This window comes from Anolis carolinensis, chromosome 6 (genome assembly GCF_035594765.1).
Source record: "Anolis carolinensis isolate JA03-04 chromosome 6, rAnoCar3.1.pri, whole genome shotgun sequence".
Taxonomy (NCBI): Eukaryota; Metazoa; Chordata; class Lepidosauria; order Squamata; family Dactyloidae; genus Anolis; species Anolis carolinensis.
In genome coordinates, this window is record NC_085846.1 from 2,982,136 (window position 1) to 3,003,349 (window position 21,214).

The 21,214-nt window shown below is 45.6% G+C and overlaps 1 protein-coding gene across 3 annotated transcripts in view; it reads right to left on the reverse strand.

Moving 5' to 3' along the window:
- Window positions 1-21,214, reverse strand: part of LOC103281611 (N-acetyllactosaminide beta-1,3-N-acetylglucosaminyltransferase 2) — a 32,588-nt gene that overhangs the window by 5,847 nt on the left and 5,527 nt on the right. For 2 of the 3 annotated variants that reach the window (XM_008123539.3, XM_062984565.1), the window contains exons 1-2: window positions 3,946-4,735; window positions 614-1,146 (exon numbers count right to left, since the gene is read on the reverse strand). In XM_008123539.3, coding sequence (XP_008121746.1) covers window positions 614-1,146; window positions 3,946-3,956 — 544 coding nt within the window. In that variant the 5' untranslated portion in view covers window positions 3,957-4,735. Of the gene's footprint in view, window positions 1-613; window positions 1,147-3,945; window positions 4,736-10,905; window positions 11,887-14,804; window positions 15,338-21,214 lie in introns of those variants that run through there. The other variant, XM_062984564.1, reaches the window with a different exon arrangement.

Genomic DNA, 21,214 nt, shown 5'->3' on the forward strand with positions numbered 1-21,214 from the left:
GAAGGCTTTCATGGCCGGGATCACAAGTTGTATGTTTTCTGGGCTGTATGGCCATGATCCAGAAGCATTCTCTCATGACGTTTCGCCCACATCTATGGCAGGCATCCTCAGCCCGGAAAACATACAACACAACAATACTTTCAGATAAGTTTAATTCGTTCCGTGACTGAGCTCTTAACTCAAGGTGACTGTGTGTGGACAATGAGGGATCCAGCCTCCCTCCCTCTCTTTCTCTCTTCATGAAGACAAACAGACCAGAAATAAAAACTAACCCAAAGTTCCTCAAAGAGGACAAGAGCAAAGTGGACAAGAACACAAAACAAGGAGGCTGCTCTCTTGCAGCCCTAAAGCTTTGGTCTCGCACACGAGCGCTCCCTCTGGTACTCGCTCTTAACTCAAAATGCTGCCTGGGTTTCAAAGTGAAACCCGGGCCAAGCAGTGGCTCTTAATTCAAAACACTCTTTAAGTTGGGACACTCTTAAGTCAAAGTTCGCCCATGCCTGCTCTAAGCTCTTGCCTTTTGTTGCTCTACTTGGAGAAGGGGATGGTTCTTTATATGGCAAGTGGACACGTGGAAGAAGGACCTGAAAAGCCCTTCACCCTCCTCTCTTACCTTTGAAGACGAAGGCGGCTTGCTGGCAATGCCGGTGCATCCACTGAAGGAAGCACCGCTCTTTGAGGGACAGGTTGTGATGGGACTCCTCAAAATCCCACATCAGGATGTCTCCGAGGGTGTCGCTTTCATGCAGCGCCAGGTTGGGTTGGGGGTCCATGGCCAAGAGGAAGACGTGCCTCAGCTGGAAGCCTCCCACATCCCTCGGCCGGGCCCAGGTGCGGCGCAGGATGGACCTCCGACTGTGGGAGGCCGGGTGGGACGTGATGGCCAGGAGGAGCAGAGGGAGGCCCTTTGGGGAGAGGTCCCACTGGCACAGGGCCTTCTGGGAGACCACTTCGCGGCACTGGTAGTGCTGGAGGTGCGGGTAGAAGGCCTCGTGGATCCCCCGGTCATAGAGAAAGGTGAAATTAGACTCGTTGAAGTGGGCATATTTGCTTGGTCGGCTCTGGTGGGGGCTCAGGAGGAGGACCGCCAAAGCCAAGCCCAGGAGACAAATCACAAAGATCCTTTGAGACCTGCAGCAGCGGAACCTGGAGAGAAGAAGGGAGAAAATGGACAAAGTTGGGGACTCAAGTGAGCATATTATCCAGGCTAATGTCCTATTTCACTGTGTTGTCGAAGGTTTTCATGGCCAGGATCACAGGGTTGTTGTATGTCTTTCGGGCTGTATGGCCATGTTCCTGAAGTATTCTCTCCTGACGTTTCGCCCACATCTATGGCAGGCATCCTCAGAGGCTGTGAGGCATGGATAAACTTTCCTTTATGGATAAACTTACCTTTTCTTGCCTAGTTTATCCATGCCTCACAGCCTCTGAGGATGCCTGCCATAGATGTGGGCGAAACGTCAGGAGAGAATACTTCTGGAACATGGCCACACAGCCCGAAAGACATACAACAACCCTGTTCTATTTCACTGATGGCAAACCTTTGAGAGACCGAGTGTCCAAACTGCAACCCAAAATCCACTTACGTATCGCAAAGCACCAGAACAGCCATTTAGCCTGAATAGTGAAGTTTTAGTTTAGAAAAAACTACTCACTCAGACATGAACATATTTTGTCTTTAAAGAAAAACACACAAGCAAAGCTTTCAATGAGACAAACAACTCTTATTGAAAGGTATAAGTCTGCCGGCCCGTTTAGCTTGGATAAGTGAGACTCTACTGTACTACCCATTCGAAAAACATGCATTTCCTCTCCTCCACCCTGTACTAATACCCATTAAAAATAGTTTTCAGGATAGTTAATTTGGTCAGTTATAGGATTTTCCTCACAAAGAAAGTGCACATCAGAATGATGAAAGATTCTATCCAAAATTCACTGTTTTACAGAGAGAAATTGCACCATATTTAAACGTCAAGGGATATTCAGATAATATATACACAACTTTCTATAACTTACAGTAGGGTTTATTGTATGTCCATAATTATTACACCCCTTCTGGAGGTATCATTTCTAAATCTTTTTCATTTTTTTCCTTTTCATTTAATTAACATAGCCCCTTCAAACAGAACAGAGTTGTAAAAATGTCCTACTTGACATAAAAGGTTGGATCTTGGTAACTCTGGATATTATTGTGGCAGAAAAATCAGTTGCAAAGCTGTTTTGTGTGAAGAAAACTCACAGTTATGGCACAGAGATTAATGGTTTCAGGGTTCTTTGAGAATGCAATAATGGGCAACCATAGAATCATGGAATAATTGAGTTGGAAGAGACCACATGGGACATCTAGTCCAACCCGCTGCCTTGCAGGAAAGCACAATCAAAGCACCCCTTCGATACGCCTTTATTTACACCATCTTCTGTTGGTGCAATGCAAGCATCCTAACTAGACTCTAAACTACATTATACTGCATAACATGAAACGTAAACTACATTATACTACATAACTTCACAAACACGCACTTGCAAAAATTGAAAGCCACTTCATTTAAATCTATCAGGTTGCTTGTTTACTCTTTCACACAAACAAAAGCAGTCGGTAACACAAAAAGAGAGGCATGAAGAGCCACTGGTTGATCAGCCAAAGAAAGAAATGGGGGACATAATTTATACAGCCAATAATTACTGATGATGAATGTGCAAACGTCATATACACTGTGCTATGCACGCGTCCTAAAACCTTAGTGGAAACAGAAGACAAAAATAAGAACAATGAAGTGAAAATGAAATCTGTGACAAAAAAGGGGACATGGAAATATAACCTCCCACGGTATGTGCTGACCTTTTCCTGAGTTTTGGCCCACCCTGCAGTTTTCAACCTTCTCTACCAAAGAGTGCTAGTGCCTCACCAAACTGCAACTCCCAATGTTTCATAACACTGAGCCATGGAAGTCAAATTGGGACCAAACTCTTCTCTGCAAAAGAAAGCACTAAGCCATGGCAGTTTTGTGTGTGTGTGTGTGTGTCAGGAGCAGCCTGAGTTGCTTCTGAAGTGAGAGAATTGGCCATCTGCAAGGACGTTGCCCAGGGACGCCCAGATGTTTTGATGTTTTACCATCCTTATGGGAGCCTTCTCTCATGTCCCCGCATTGAGCTGGAGCTGATAGAGGGAGCTCATCCGTGCTCTCCCTAGGTGGGATTCGAACCTGGCAGCCTTCAGGTCAGCAACCCAACCTTCCAGTCACAAGGCTTTTATCCCGTAGGCCACCGGAGGCTCCAGCCGTGGCAGTAACCTGCATTAATTCTACATCCCTCAATTCTCTCCATCCGCCGCAATGCACCATTATTTCCCCACGGACCTTTTGTCCTGAGGTTTGAGGCTCCCTGAGGGCATCCAAACCCAACTCATCAGGACCGGAGACACGGTCCCCTTTCAACTGATCCAGACCCAAACTTTCCTCAGGATGTCTCTCTCCTTCTGCTGCCCCTTGGAATGGCGGCCAAAAGAAACGCCGTGGCACTTTCCCCTGGGTCCTGCACCTCGCCCCATTGAAGTCGAGAGAAGGAGATAATGAACACCATGTTTAAATATGTGAAAGAATGTCATGAGGAGGAGGGAGCAGGGTGTGCTTTCGGCCACCCTGGGATCTAGGACTTGGAGCAATGGGTCCCGATTGCAGGGAAAGAGATTCCACTTGAACATTAGGTAGAACTTCCAGACTGTAAGAGGAGCTGTCCAGCAGTGGAGTGTGGTGGAAGCTCCTTCTTTGGAAGCTTTGAAACAGAGGCTGGATGGCCATCTGCCAGGGGTGCTTTGATTGTGCTTTTCCTGCATGGCAGGGGGTTGGACTAGATGGCCCAGGCATTCCCTTCCAACTCTATTATTCTATGCTTTTATAACTCCATTCTCTCCTTTGCTCCCCCTCCTCACCACACCTTAGTGCTTACCTTCCCACCATGTCGCTGCCACCCGGGCCTTTCCCTTCTCAGGCTGGAGCTCCCCAGAGGGAGAGAAAGAGACAGACAGACAGACAGAGAGAAACCTGATCCCTCCCACTTCATGTGGAGCCAAAGCGGAGCAGGAAGGCACCCAATACTTCCTAGAATCCTCCCCATAGCCTTACAAGGTGTTGCAATAGCAATTAGACTATCGAAGAACGGGTGCTTTGTTTTTGTAATTTGTACATCATATATTGTGTGCATTGGGGGATGGCATTTAATTTCGTTGTACAATGTACAACAGTAAAGTTATTCTATTCTATTCTCTGGTGGGGAAAGGCCCGCTAGTCCCATGGGGAAAAGGAAGGTTAGAAAACAGTCCAAGGATTTAATGATTAACTCTGTGTTTGGCTGATGGCTTGTGTGCCCATAGAGAGGGCTGTGAGAGTCCCCACCTGGCAAACGTCCCTGTCAGAATCATTCATATGACATTAAAGGGGAAGCTGCTTCAGGGGCTCCTATTTGAGGGGCATCATCTCCAATTTAATGGCCATGGTTCAATGCTATGCGATCCTGGGATTTGCAGTTTGGTGAGACATCAGAATCCTTTGGCAGAGAAGGCTCAAGGCCTTGTCAAACTACAGCTCCCATGACTCCATGGTATTGAACCAAGGCAATTAAAGCAGATTCATTCTGGAGCACAGATGCACCTCAAGGTTTTATTTTCCATTGCTGGAAGCTTTGATGTTCTAAAGTACAAAGAGTACATTTTTTTTACCGCTGCGCATTACATTCAGCAGCAAGAGTTTTGAAAATCGAACTGCATTTTCGATTTGATGGCACGTTAAAATTGAGTATATATGGTATTTGCATCTAATAAAACCACACAGAACTAGCTGTAAAGTGGGAGGACATCTAAGAGAAGGAGATAATCCCTGAGCCTGAGGTTGTGCTCATCCTACATACTGTATATACTCGAGTATAAGCCTAGTTTTTCAGCCCTTTTTTTAAGACTGAAAAAGCCCCCCTCAACTTATACTCGGGTGAGGGCCCTGGTTGGCTTATATTTGGGTCAGCTTATACTCGAGGATACATGGTACATTTATTATTTTTCTCTATTATTGTTGCTACTATTACATTTATTTTACTCTATTTTTAAACTGAGTGTGGGCTTGGCTCCTGTGGTCAAAGTCTAACTGTTGTGTGACTGCTGTGTTGAAAGAGAGCCAGGTACTTAAGTTGATTGACAGCAGGCATTGTCCCCTGTTAATTGAGTTTCTGGGAAAGCTTTATTTGCCAGGCAAATAGTAAAGGCACCTTTACTAACTATCCTTTGCAGTACATAGAGGAAAGAAAGCAACATAAACAAATACACAAAGAGGTGGTTTGTTGCAGTTTGCACATAAAGTGCGTGCATATTACTTAACTGTACAAAGATCCCACTTGGCCACCACGCTCACCAAGAGATGCAACAAAAGCAAAACATTCCCATCACATGCACCAGCTGTGGCATGTTCCGCTTTTTCACACAAAAACTAGACAACTACATCTGCTCCAAATGCAAACATATGACTCTGATGGAGCAGAGGATCCAACAGCTCGAGCACCGTATTAAGACCCTTAAGGACATTCAGGCACTCGAGCTCTTCTTGGACACTGCACAATACGCTGCTGTAGATCAGCAGCCTGCATCACACCAACACCACCAAGACCATGATCAGGAACCTTATGGGGAGATCAACTCAAAGGTAGACAACCCTCAGGCTTGGAAGGAGGTCACCCATAGAAGGAGACGCAGGACCAGGCAGCCTCCGCAGAACTCCTCTGCTCAGCTGCATTTACACAACAGATTTGAAATTCTTACATCATTAACATACAATCAGGAAACACATCTTGTGCAGGACCACAGTTTCTTAGATACCACTCAGTGGACCACCCTGGATCAATGCGCAGGGGATAGCCCTGACGGGGACAGTGCATCACCACAGTCACACTTATATAATCATGCAAATGCTCCATCCCCAATCATAGACCAGGAGCAACAGGAACATCCTTGGGAGAGTAATGGGCTCTCGGATGTATCTCAATGGATTGTCATTGATGAATGCACTGGGGATGTTGAGGAGGAGGACAACACTTTACACCTACATGATTCACTTCAACAGGAACACTCTTCAGGGGACATACACACTGTCTTGCACAAAAGGGACCCTGTCAATCGTCAAAGGAAACAGGTCTTGGTAGTAGGTGACTCCCTCCTTAGAGGAACGGAAGCCATCATTTCCAGACCGGATGGGATGGCTCGAGAAACATGCTGCCTCCCGGGGGCAAAAATACACCATATCACTCAGAGGCTCAGCAGGCTCCTAAAGCCCCATCACCCTCCCCACCTTATGTTGATTCATGTAGGTACCAATGACACCGCTAGGCATACTTTTCAAAAGATCACAAATGATTTTCGAGCTCTGGGAACAAAGCTAAAACTGTATAATGTACATGTGATCTTTTCATCCCTCCTCCCTGTTGTAGGACACGGTTCTACAAGGGCCGGAAAAATAGTACAGGTCAATAACTGGCTCAGAAAATGGTGTCAAGAGGAGCATTTTGGCTTCCTTGACCATGGTCTACTCTTCCAAGAGGATGGACTACTGGCAAGCGATGGGGTGCATCTCACACAAGTAGGAAAACATCTTTTTGCACACAGACTCACAAACCTCATCAGGCGCACTTTAAACTAGATCCACTGGGGGAGGGGAACAACAGCCCGGCGAACAATATATTACCCACGACCACAGGGAACCGCCGAAAGGCTAAACGGAGGGCTGCACAAACACAGCAAGGACCAAGTACAGAGAGCACAATAATCCCAAATAAACAGTTCGAGGGGAGGTCACAGGGGCTTACATGTCTTTACACTAATGCTCAGAGCATGGGAAATAAGCAAGACGAACTCCAACTCCTAGCACAGCACCACACATACGATGTCATAGGCATCACTGAAACCTGGTGGGATGACTCCCATCACTGGAATTTAACCATTGAGGGCTATAACCTCTTTCACAGAAATAGAACAAAGGGGAGAGGAGGGGGAGTAGCTTTATATGTCAAAAACAGTTACGTTGCAGAAGAAATGCAAGACTGTAATCCGGGAAACCAGCTTGAAAGCATCTGGATAAGAATCAAGGGAACCGGGACTCAAAAAGATCTTGTCGTGGGTGTCTACTACAGACCTCCGAGTCAGGATGAAGGACTTGATGAAGCCTTCTGTCAACAGCTGACCAAACAGGCACAAAGAAGAGATATAGTAGTCATGGGCGATTTCAATTATCCCGATATCTGCTGGAAAACAAACTCAGCCAAGAGTACAAAGTCCAACAAATTCCTCACTTGCCTTGCAGATAATTTTATGGTCCAGAAGGTAGAAGAGGCAACAAGGGGATCAGCAACTCTTGATCTAATCTTAACAAATGTGGAAGACCTGATCAATACAGTTGAAGTGGTTGGATCCTTAGGGGCAAGTGACCATGTGCTCCTGCAGTTTGCAATACAAAGGAATGCTGAAACTAAGACAAGTCAAACACGCATTCTGGACTTTAAGAGAGCTGACTTCCAAAAAATGAAGGAATTACTGAGCGGCATTCCATGGACGCCGATATTAAAAAACAAGGGAGTTAAGGATGGATGGGAGTTTTTCAAAAGTGAAATACTCAAGGCGCAAATGCAAACAGTGCCAACAAAGAAGAAAAATAAGACAAGTGCAAAGAAGCCAGAATGGATGTCCAAAGAACTTCTAACTGAGCTAAAGCTCAAAAGTGACATGCACAAGAAGTGGAAAAGGGGAGAAATCACCAAAGAAGAATTCAAACGTATAGCCAACACCTGTAGGGAAAAGGTTCGCAAGGCTAAAGCGCAAAATGAGCTCAGGCTTGCCAGGGACATAAAAAACAACAAAAAAGGCTTTTTTGCTTACGTTGGTAGAAAAAGGAAGAAAAAGGAGGCGAAAGGGCCATTGCAAGGAGAAGATGGGGTGATGGCGACAGGGGACAGGGAAAAGGCAGAACTACTTAATGCCTTCTTTGCCTCGGTCTTCTCACAAAAAGAAAGCCATCTTCAACCTCAGCAACATGGAATGGACGAAGGATTGGGGGAAATCCAACCCCAAATAGGGAAACAAGTTGTCCAGGAACACTTGGCCTCTCTAAACGAATTCAAGTCCCCAGGGCCAGATCAGCTACACCCAAGAGTACTGAAGGAACTAGCGGAAGTTATTTCAGAACCACTGGCAATTATCTTCGAGAGTTCTTGGAGAACGGGAGAAGTCCCAGCAGATTGGAGGAGGGCGAATGTGGTCCCTATCTTCAAGAAGGGAAAAAAGAACGACCCAAACAATTACCGTCCGGTCAGCCTCACATCAATACCAGGCAAAATTCTGGAAAAGATCATTAAGGAAGTGGTCTGCGAACACTTAGAAACAAATGCGGTCATTGCTAATAGTCAACACGGATTTACCAAAAACAAGTCATGCCAGACTAAACTGATCTCTTTTTTCGATAGAGTTACGAGTTGGGTCGATACAGGGAATGCTGTGGATGTAGCGTACCTGGATTTCAGTAAGGCCTTCGACAAAGTCCCCCACGACCTTCTGGCAAACAAACTAGTAAAATGTGGGCTAGACAAAACTACGGTTAGGTGGATCTGTAATTGGCTAAGCGAACGAACCCAAAGGGTGCTCACCAATGCGTCGTCTTCATCATGGAAAGAAGTGACAAGTGGAGTGCCGCAGGGCTCCGTCCTGGGCCCGGTTCTGTTCAACATCTTTATTAACGACTTAGACGAAGGGTTAGAAGGCACGATCATCAAGTTTGCAGACGACACAAAACTGGGAGGGATAGCTAACACTCCAGAAGACAGGAGCAGAATTCAAAACGATCTTGACAGACGAGAGAGATGGGCCAAAACTAACAAAATGAAGTTCAACAGGGACAAATGCAAGACACTTCACTTCGGCAGAAAAAATGGAAATCAAAGATACAGAATGGGGGACGCCTGGCTTGACAGCAGTGTGTGCGAAAAAGACCTTGGAGTCCTCGTGGACAACAAGTTAAACATGAGCCAACAATGTGATGCGGCTGCTAAAAAAGCCAATGGGATTCTGGCCTGCATCAATAGGGGAATAGCGTCTAGATCCAGGGAAGTTATGCTCCCCCTCTATTCTGCCTTGGTCAGACCACACCTGGAATCACACTGGGTCCAATTTTGGGCACCACAGTTGAAGGGAGATGTTGACAAGCTGGAAAGCGTCCAGAGGAGGGCGACTAAAATGATGAAGGGTCTGGAGAACAAGCCCTATGAGGAGCGGCTTAAAGAGCTGGGCATGTTTAGCCTGCAGAAGAGAAGGCTGAGAGGAGACATGATAGCCATGTACAAATATGTGAAGGGAAGTCATAGGGAAGAGGGAGGGAGCTTCCTTTCTGCTGTCCTGCAGACTAGGACACAAGGGAACAAGGGCTTCAAACGACAGGAAAGGAGATTCCACCTGAACATCAGGAAGAACTTCCTCACTGTGAGAAGGGCTGTTTGACAGTGGAACTCTCTCCCCGGGGCCGTGGTGGAGGCTCCTTCCTTGGAGGCTTTTAAGCAGAAGCTGGATGGCCATCTGTCGGGGGTGCTTTGAATGCGATTTCCTGCTTCTTAGCAGGGGGTTGGACTAGATGGCCCATGTGGTCTCTTCCAACTCTACTATTCTATGATTCTATGATTCTATGATTCTATTTTTATTATCATTATTAATACATTTATTATTTCACTCTGATATTATTATTGTTATTATTATTATTGCATTTACTATTTTACTCTATTTATTGTTTTATTATTTTCCTGTATTTATTATCATTATTACATGTATTATTTTACTCTATTATTATTAAAAGGATACATAAGCACATTGAAGAAGATGAAAATAATGATTTGATCAGAATTGGACAGTCTTTATCTTAAATTTGAGCTTTATGTAAATATTCGAAAGCCTCAATTAATGTAATTTTATTGGTATCTATTTTTATTTCGGAAATTTACCCACCCTCGGCTTATACTGGAGTCAATGTTTTCTCAGTTTTTTTTTGTGGTAAAATTAGGTGCCTTGGCTTATATTCGGGTCGGCTTATACACGAGTATATACGGAAGTTAAATCAGCTCTTCATCAAGGAATGTCTAGTCCAAGGATGTCTAGTCCTTTGGGAGCGATAAAGTGGGGTATAAATAATATTGACCCCCAACAAGAAAGACGTAAAAATATGGTAAAATCACCACCCACACACCAGAGGGTATTTGTTTTTTTTTCTCATTCCTTCTTTCCTTCTCCCGCCCAGTGATAAAGTGCAGATCTTATTTGTTTATTTTTATTTGATTCCGTTGTAACTTGTACCGTGTACATTTTTAACAATGTCACTTTCAGTTTGCGGTAAGGTGCTTTGAATTTCAAACTGTGGAAAAAGTGAGAGAGGAGGAAGAAAGAGAAGGGGAACAAGGCGAAAAAGAGGTGGTGATGATTAATGATGTGGATGTGTACAATTCAGATAGAAGGGGCCTGAATAATTTTCCAATGCTGCCTAACCAGTTGGTCATGCAAAGCCATTGTGTCTTCAGACATTCATGTATACCAGGCATGGGCAAACTTTGGCCCTCCAGTTGTTTTGGACTTCAACTCCCACAATTCCTTTTGCTTCCTCCACTGGTCACAGGGTGGACTAGATGGCCCTTTAAGTTCCCTTCCAGCTCTGTTTGTCCTCACTTGTTATCTCTTACTTCTTTAATTTGTATACTAGTGGGGAAAGTAGAACATTATCTGGATTTCATTAGCAGGGCCAATTAAATACAGCATCGATTGGCGTTCTGGGGAGCAGGTTATAAACGAGGATACAGTGAAGTTTGATGCCAGGAGTAAAGTCCAAACATGTAATGTTTGCTTACCTGTAACCGTGTTTCTTCGAGTGGTGATCCGTGAAATTCGCACATACGGTATTTCCTACCGGCTGTTAGGAATTGTGGGAGTTGACGTCCAAAACACCTGGAGGGCCCAGGTTTGCCAATGCCTGTTCCAAAGTTTTGTTCTTTCAGATGTTTGGGTATCCTGTCTTGTCTGAAGCGGGAAGCAGCTGTGGCATTTTGTGGGTGGGGGGGATGCAGGGGTCCTTCTGCCAAAGATGAAAGCTGTAGCTGTTTGCAGGCAAAATGGGGTCTTCCTCCCACACGGAGTGGGGGGCTCTTCCCAGTGGAGAGCCTGTCAAATGTAACAGAACTGTGCAGGTGTATCTACCTGTTCTGGCACATATATGGGCACAGTGATTCATAGAAACCTTTTTTAATGAGAAAACACTGGGGAAGGACAGAACAAAGCTTATAATTCCGGCATGGAGCCATCTGCACAGACCACGAGGGGCTCGCTTTGAGTAGTAGTTGTGGTAGTAGCAGTAGTATGTTTGGTGGTCTGGCTGGCGAGGGAAAGCTTCTTCAACAGAAGGATCCTCTGGATCTGTTTCCACACTTCCGCGATCCTCTCCATCGAGATCCCGTGCACAACCACCGAGTCTTGGTATACATCAAGTTCGTCCCTTGGAGGCCCCCACACGCGGAAGTGCTCGTCATGTTGATACTGGATCCCTGCCGCCAAGGCCAAGAAGGCCAGATACACGTCGTCCAGCGGGTAGACTGGCAGCCACAGTGAGGCGGTGTACAGTTCTGAGACAATGGACTGGGACATGATGAACCCCCCGCCAGAGGCAAAGTTGGGGTACTCCTTCAGCGGGTAGAAATCCCAGGACACTGCATACTTTCCCTTTCTTACTACTATTGAATGGTACTGAATGTTGCCATGGATGAATTCAGAAACGTTGGGCGTCTGGTGAAGGTATTCCGTGAGTGCCTCTATGTTGACAAAGAGGTCGTCATCCCCTGAAAGACAACAGGCGGTTATTGCGATTGCTGTTCAGCAAACTGCTTATTTATTCATAAAATAAACACTTACAGTGATACCTTGAGGTAAGAGTTTAATTCACTCCGTGACTTAGCTCTTAACTCAAGTAATTATTATCTCAAAGCAAATTTTCCCACTTAAAAGCTGTTAATCCGTTCCAGCCCCCCAAAAACCAATTTTTTTGTTACGTGTTTTTAAATAAGGACATGTACTTTATAAATAACAAATAATGTATAAATAATATAACAACAGCAATAATGTAACAACACAGTAATATAATAATGTAATATAATAATATAACAACTATAATACTGTAAAATAATGATAATAATAATAATTTTATCTTCTGCATAACACTCCCTTTAAAGATGGATATCGTGCCATCTCTCAGTCTTCTCTTTTCCAGATTAAATATGTAGGCAGTCCCCGAGTAGATTTGTTCTTAAGTTGAACATGTATGTAAGTCGGAACAGGTTTATTTTAAGTGTAACTTTAGATATATATGTGTGTGTGTATGTGTGTGTATGTATATTAATGGTCGTCATTTTATCCTTATAAGTTCACTTCACTTCACTTCACTTTATTTCTTAATTAGTCGCTCTCCACCAGAGTGCTCCGAGCGACTTACAATTTAAAATATCATTCCACAATATATATGTTAATGTTTAAAATTTTTATACTTGCGCGTGGTCTTGTTATTTGATGCGTTTTATGTTGTTATTGTTTTTACCTGGGCTTGACCCCATGTAAGCCACCCCAAGTTCCCTCGGGGAGATGGAGGCGGGGTATAAAATAAAGTTGTTGTTGTTGTTATTGTTATTATTATTATTATTATTATTATTATTATTATTATTATTATTATTATATGCACATTCATATGGAAAAATAAAAAAGATCAGATTTAAAATTGTATAATCTTTTTCTTCTTCGTCCTGCTCTCATTCCAGCCTCCCTCCCTCCCATGCTCTCTATCCCTCTCTCTATTCATGAAGCCAAACAGACCAGGAATAAAAACCACACAAAATCAACTAACCCAAAGTTCCTCAAAGAGGACAAGAGCAAAGCAGGCAGCATACTCCCAAAGCAGACAAGAACACAAGGCATGGAGGCTGCTCTCTTAGAGTCCTAAGGCTTGTACTCTGGTGCTAGAGCTCCCTCTGGTGCTTGCTCTTAACCCAAAACGCTGCCGGGTTTCAAAGCAAAACCCAGGCCAAGCAATGGTTCTTAATTCAAAACACTTAAGTTGGGACACTCTTAAATCAAGGTTCCACTGTATTTGCCTGCCTCCTGGTTTTGACACAACCTTTCTTGCCCATACCTGCAAATTACATCATGTTGCTAAAATGAGAATAGGCCAGGACCTGAGTTGTTCAGCTGAAGAAGTGCATGATGACAGATAGATAGATGACAGAGCACGTTTGAAGGTGAGCAGCACTTCTGAAATTATTTGGTCTTCTCAGTCAACTTTCTCTGCCCTAAAAGCTTCCTCCCACACACAAACCAGTTCGGCCAGCAAGTGAACTGGGCCAGAGATGTCTCTGAAACTGCTTTCTGCCTCCCTCATTTGAATGACCTTTCAAAATGGAGCTCGGTCAATGCATTGGAGACCTCTCGATGCCCTGCACCCCAAGCCCACTTTAGATGATACCATGGGTGCTGTGCGGTAGAACTATTTATTGTGGGGGTGAACAACTAGAGGACTATGACCATAACTACAGACCCAGGAATGTCCAGTTTTTGTCAAATCCAAGAGGTAGCATGGACTGAAGTGTTTGGAAAATAAGGCTTTTTATATTTGCCAACCAATAAAGCAATGGTATCAAGGGAATGCATGTCAAGCATTTCATGGTGAGGGCTTGCAACTCATTTTAAATGGGAATTGCATCCCAGAGGTTTTCAGGTGAGCCCCTTAATTATATTTTTGCCAGAAAAATTAGGAGCTAAAGGATTTGAGAGCCAGCAGCATAGAGTGCCAGATGTGCTATATATGACGAGTAAGTGGTCAGCTAACTGATTCCAATGTCACAGAGGAAACTACACAAGTATTGACGTTTCTTTTTGGTTTATGAACCCACTGACATTTCTCCATGGGACTGAGGTTGGCATTTCAAATCAAATGAATGTTTTGAGAGGAATTGTTGTCGCTGTTACAAACCACTTTGGGTCTCCTAGGGAAGCAAAGCAGGATATGAATTAATTGAACAACCCAGAATCAAAGCAGATAATATAAGATTATAAATGGGTAATATAGCTGTGTGGAAGGGCCTTGAGTCTACACTGCCATATAATCCAGTTAAAATCAGATAATCTGTATTTTATAGGCAGTGTGGAAGAGGCCTAAGTGAGGCCGAACTGTGCCTGTCCCCTGGGCTGAGTAGGTTGCTATGAGACCAAGTTGGCAGAGCTTAGACTTCTAACTGGCAGCAATTGGATAAAAACAATTATTCCTTTCCCTCTAATTAGGACTTTATTTTTATTTTATTTTTGTTGTATGAACGTAGAGGCACGGATGAGGGGTTGTGTTGCCAAGTTTAGTGTTTCTGAGATGTGTAGTTTTGTCCTAGGCCGAATTTTTTTTATCCTTTTATATATATATATAGACTAGCTTTGCCCGGCCACGCGTTGCTGTGGCTTATGGGAATCCTTTGTTGGCCAGGTGGAATAGCAGTGAATAGCCTTGTAGTCTCAAATGCTGGCCGTTTTCTGGAGTAGCTGGAGCTGTTTATTGTATGAAGGTAGAGGCATGGATGAGGGGTTGTGCTGCCAAGTTTAGTGTTTCTGGGATGTGTGGTTATGTTGTTTTGTCCTAGGCCGAAATTTCATTACCCTTATATATATATATATCTCTCGACACTTGGAAGAAGGACCTAAAAAGCCCTTCATCCTCCTCTCTTACCTTTGAAGACAAAGGCGGCTTGCTGGCAATGCTGGTGCATCCACTGAAGGAAGCACCGCTCTTTGAGGGACAGATTGTGGTGCGACTCCACAAAATCCCACATCAGGATGTCTCCGATGTTATCGCTTTCATACAGCGCCAGGTTGGGTTTTGGATCCATGGCAATGAGGAAGACATGCCTCAGCCGGAAGCCTCCCACGTCCCTCGGCTGGGCCCAGGTGTTGCGCAGGACGGACCTCCGACTGTGGGAGGCCGGGTGGGACTTGATGGCCAGGAGGAGCAGAGGGGGGCCCTTTGGGGAGAGGTCCTGCTGGCACAGGGCCTTCTGGGAGACCACTTCGCGGCACTGGTAGTGCTGGAGCTGCGGGTAGAAGGCTTCATGGATCCTCCGGTCATAGAGAAAGGTGAAATTTGTCTCGTTGAAGTGGGTGTAGTTCCTCCGTCGGCCGCGGTGGGGGCTCAGAAGGAGGACCGCCAAAGCCGACCCCAGGAGACAAATCACAAAGATCCTTTGAGACCTGCAGCAGTGGAACCTGGAGAGAAGAAGGGAGAAAACGGACAAAGTTGGGGGCACAAGTGAGCATATCAACCAGGCTAATATTCTATTTCACTGATGGACAACCATTTAGACACCGAGTGTCAAACTGCAACCCAAAACCCACTTATGTATCGCAAAGTGCCAGCATGGCATTTTAGCCTGAATACTGAAGTTTTAGTTTAGAAAAAAAACCACTCACTCAGACATTAACATATTTTCTCTTAATAAAAACACACAAGCAGAGCTTTCAGTGACACAAACAACTCTTATTGAAAGGTACAAGGTTGCGTTCGGCATGCTCTTGAACAATTTTTTAAATATAAATTTTTATTTGAATATATTAACAGCTTATAGTGTAAACAGAACACAAAACAATTAACATTTTGCAAACATATAACCCCACCACCAAGACCTCAACAAGTATAATTTCCTTTGTCATAAATGTATGAGTCGACCATTAAACAAATATCAAGTGGTTCCCAAACTTATTTGGCCTGCCGCCCCCTTTCCAGAAAAAATATGACTCAGCGCCCCCCTGGAAAGGGGGCGTGACTTAGAAAGTTGGGCGTGGCTCCTGCTCAAGAAGGCGGGGCTGACCCTCTTCCCTAGTCCAAGATGCAGGGCTGCGAGGGGAGGTGGGCGGGGCCACAAATGGGCGGCCAGGACTGGGATGGGCGGAGTTATGAGCTCTGAGGCAGGGCTGAGCTTCTATCCCTGTCCTACGGCGCCTGCCAGGATACAGGGGGCGGGGCTAGAGGAGGGGGCGGGGCCTCTTCCCAAGTGCCTGATGGGGCTGAACCTCTATAGCCTGCCCCGTGTTCTAACAAGTGTCTCAGGGGAGGTATATAGAGACTCTTGGGAAGAGGCTCCGCCCCTAGCCCCGCCCTTTACTCCTAAAAGGCTTCTCAGGAGAGGGATAGAGGCTCAGCCCTGTCTTGGGCTCTTGGAAGGAGGCCCCGCCCCCTTCCCTATCTCCACCCTCTGTGTCCCAACAAGCGCCTCATGAGAGGGATAGAGGCTCAGCCCTGTCTTGGGCTCTTGGGAAGAAGCCACGGCCACTCCTCTAGCTCCACCCCCTGTGTGTCCTAACAGGCGCCTCATGAGAGGGATAGAGGCTCAGCCCTGTCTTGGGCTCTTGGAAGGAGGCCCCGCCCACTTCCCTAGCTCCACCCTCTGTGTCCCAACAAGCGCCTCAGGAGAGGGATAGAGGCTCAGCCCTGTCTTGGGCTCTTGGGAAGAAGCCACGGCCACTCCTCTAGCTCCACCCCCTGTGTGTCCTAACAGGCGCCTCAGGTGCTCAGCCCTGTCTCCGGCACTGGGAAAGAGGCCCCGCCCCTCCTCTGGCCCCACCCCCATCTCCTAATAGGTGCCATCACCGCCCCCCTGGATCGCTCCAGCGCCCACTGGGGCAGTTGCGCCCACTTTGGGAATCACTGCCATAGATGCTTCATTTTGTTACAGACAATGGCACAGTAAAATGGCATATAACTTCGGAAAAATCCAGGCTTCCTTTTTAAAATAATATTTTCAAGTCATATTTTTCACTGACTCCATAAGCCTCTGCATTTACAACTCTGTGGTCACAATTATCTGTGTGTCCCACCATTTCCCCTCACAGCCGTGCACTTAATAATAATAATAATAATAATCTCCCCGAAAGGACTCGGGGCGGCTTACATGGGGCCAAGCCCAGATAAAACAATAAAACATAAAGAAACATCAAAATCCAAACACAGTTATTAAAATCCACCATTCCAAAACAAAACAAAACAAAGTATTAATCATGTTAAAAGCATATTAAAACGTGGATTTGGCACCCAAGTAAAAAGATAAAAACGAACTGGGTAAAGTGCATTGTGTAAATATTGAGTCACTTATCTATACGCCTTGTAATTCCCTCACACACACTTCTCCATCTGCCTTACAGTAATTCTGTACATCTCACAATTCACTAACAATACTTTTTGAGTGTGATTCACAATTTCCTCTTACAATTCTCTGTGCTTTACAATTCTCCCCGGCAATCGCTGCTGTGAATCGTGATTTGTCTGTGCATCGCACAATTCCTTACTCCATTTTCTGTCCACTTCACAGCATAAGGCAATTTAGGCGGTTGCCTCAGGCGCCGTTGTTTGGAGGGCGCAGTTGAGGCAGCCTCCCGCCGGGTGAAGTGGCTCAAAGCCTGTCTGCTTCCTGTCTGAGGGAATCCATTGTTGGGAGGTGTTAGCTGGCCCTGATTGTTTCCTGTCTGGAATTCCTCTGTTTTTTGAGTGGTCTTCTTTATGTAAAAGGTAAAGGTAAAGGTTTTCCCCTGACGTTACGACCAGTCATGTCTGACTCTGGGGGTTGGTGCTCATCTCCATTTCTAAGCCCAAGAGCCGGCGTTGTCCGTAGACGCCTCCACGGTCATGTGGCCGGCATGATTGCATGGAGCGCTGTTACCTTCCCGCTGGAGCGGTACCTATTGATATACTCACATTGGCATGTTTTCGAACTGCTAGGTTGGCAGGAGCTGGAGCTAACAGCGGGCGCTCATTCCGCTCCCGGGATTTGAACCTGCGACCTTTTGGTCTGCAAGTTCAAGCAGCTCAGTGCTTTAACATACTTCGCCACCGGGGCTTTATGTACTGCCCTGATTTTAGAGTTTTTTTAATACCAGGGGCCAGATTCCCTTTTGGTGGCCTTTTAATTGTGGATTATCTGCCTTGATATTCTGGGTTATATGGCTGTGTGGAAGGACCCTCAGGGCTCTTCCACACAGCCATATAACCCAGAATATCAAGGCAGAATAATCCACAACATCTGCTTTGAACTGGGTTATCTGAGTCCACACTGCCCTATATCCCAGTTCAATGTTTTGTGCTAAATTCACAAATATAATAATTCCTACATAACATTACCATGTATTGTACTGTTTTTCTGTTGATTTGTTGTAAAACATGATGGTTTGGTGCTTAATTTGTAAAATCATAACTTAATTTGATGTTTAATAAGCTTTTCCTTAATCCCTCCTTATTATCCAACATTTTCACTTATCCAATGTTTTTATTTTTTAGTGATTGGTTTGGGGAGAGGCGCCAAAATTCTGTTCGCTTACACTTGAAAATTACCTTGGGCTGGCTCTGCTTCACAGTCCCGTCTCATAATAGCCCTGTGGGCCTCACAATTCCTTCTCACAACTCAGCATGCTTCGTAGTTGCCTCATACACAGTGCTCTGCTACCACCATCACCGTGCTCACATGCAATCCTCTGCATGCTCACAGTTCCTTTCACAATTGTCTATGGCCACAACTCTGACTTTCCCACAATTCGCTCAGGTGCCATTCCCTGAGCGCCTTCTTCACAGTTCCCTTGTATCTCTGTGTGCTTCACAATCTCCATAGACAACTCGATGTTTCCCAATTCCCTCACACACAATGCCCTGCCACTTTCACAGTTCTTTTCTCATATATGCCTCACAATTCCTCTCATTTTATTTATTTATAGTATTTATATTCCGCCCTTCTCACCCCGAAGGGGACTCAGGGCGGATCACATTATACACATACAGGGCAAACATTCAATGCCCATAAACACATCGAACCGAGACAGAGACAGACAGACGCAGAGGCAATTTAACCTTCTCCTGAGGGGATGTTCGATTCTGGCCACAGGGAGGAGCAGCTGCTTCATTATCCACTCTGATGGCACTTCCTCATTCCAACGTTGTAAATTAGTTAAACTTGCCTCCCCACTTTTATAAGTGGTACCTTATTTCCTACTTGATAGATGCAACTATCTTTCGTGTTGCTAGGTCAGCAACGAGCAGGGGCTATTTTTAATTTTTAATTGACGGGTGCTCACCCCGCCACGGGCTGGCCTCGAACTCATGACCTCATGGTCAGAGTGATTTAATGCAGCAGCTGCTCACCAGCCTGAGCCACAGCCCGGCCCCTATGAGAAAAGAACTGTGAAAGTGGCAGGGCACTATGTGTGAGGGAAGTGTGAAGCACACAAAAGTTGTGTATGAAGATTGTGAGGCCCACAGAGCTATGAGGGGGAACTTAAGAAGAACACAGGGAATGGCGTCTGAGGGAATAAAGAGAGTTTATTCCCATACACAACTTTTGTGTGTTTCACACTTCCCTCACACACAGTGCCCTGCCACTTTCACATAAATGCCTCCCAATTCCTCTCATAGCTCTATGTGCCTCACAGTCTCCATACACAACTTTTGTGTGCTTCACACTTCCCTCACACACAACACCCTGTTGCCTTCACAATTCTTTTCTCATAAATGCCTCACAATTCCTCTCATAGCTCTGTGGGCCTCACCATCTCCATACACAACTTTTGTGTGTTTCACACTTCCCTCACACACAGTGCCCTGCCACTTTCACATAAATGCCTCCCAATTCCTCTCATAGCTCTATGTGCCTCACCATCTCCATACACAACTTTTGTGTGCTTCACACTTCCCTCACACACAATGCCCTGCCACTTTCACATAAGTGCCTCACAATTCCACTCATAGCTCTGTGGGCCTCACCATCTCCATACACAACTTTTGTGTGCTTCACACTTCCCTCACACACAGTGCCCTGCCACTTTCACATAAATGCCTCCCAATTCCTCTCATAGCTCTATGTGCCTCACAACCTCCATACACAACTTTTGTGTGCTTCACACTTCCCTCACACACAGTGCCCTGCCACTTTCACATAAGTGCCTCACAATTCCTCTCATAGCTCTGTGGGCCTCACCATCTCCATACACAACTTTTGTGTGCTTCACACTTCCCTCACACACAGTGCCCTGCCACTTTCACATAAGTGCCTCACAATTCCTCTCATAGCTCTGTGGGCCTCACAACCTCCATACACAACTTTTGTGTGCTTCACACTTCCCTCACACACAGTGCCCTGCCACTTTCACATAAGTGCCTCCCAATTCCTCTCATAGCTCTGTGGGCCTCACCATCTCCATACACAACTTTTGTGTGCTTCACACTTCCCTCACACACAGTGCCCTGCCACTTTCACATAAGTGCCTCACAATTCCACCCATAGCTCTGTGGGCCTCACCATCTCCATACACAACTTTTGTGTGCTTCACACTTCCCTCACACACAGTGCCCTGCCACTTTCACATAAGTGCCTCACAATTCCTCTCATAGCTCTGTGGGCCTCACCATCTCCATACACAACTTTTGTGTGTTTCACACTTCCCTCACACACAGTGCCCTGCCACTTTCACATAAATGCCTCCCAATTCCTCTCATAGCTCTATGTGCCTCACCATCTCCATACACAACTTTTGTGTGCTTCACACTTCCCTCACACACAGTGCCCTGCCACTTTCACATAAGTGCCTCACAATTCCTCTCATAGCTCTGTGGGCCTCACAACCTCCATACACAACTTTTGTGTGCTTCACACTTCCCTCACACACAGTGCCCTGCCACTTTCACATAAGTGCCTCACAATTCCTCTCATAGCTCTGTGGGCCTCACAACCTCCATACACAACTTTTGTGTGCTTCACACTTCCCTCACACACAGTGCCCTGCCACTTTCACATAAGTGCCTCACAATTCCTCTCATAGCTCTGTGGGCCTCACCATCTCCATACACAACTTTTGTGTGCTTCACACTTCCCTCACACACAGTGCCCTGCCACTTTCACATAAGTGCCTCACAATTCCTCTCATAGCTCTGTGGGCCTCACAACCTCCATACACAACTTTTGTGTGCTTCACACTTCCCTCACACACAGTGCCCTGCCACTTTCACATAAGTGCCTCACAATTCCTCTCATAGCTCTGTGGGCCTCACCATCTCCATACACAACTTTTGTGTGTTTCACACTTCCCTCACACACAGTGCCCTGCCAC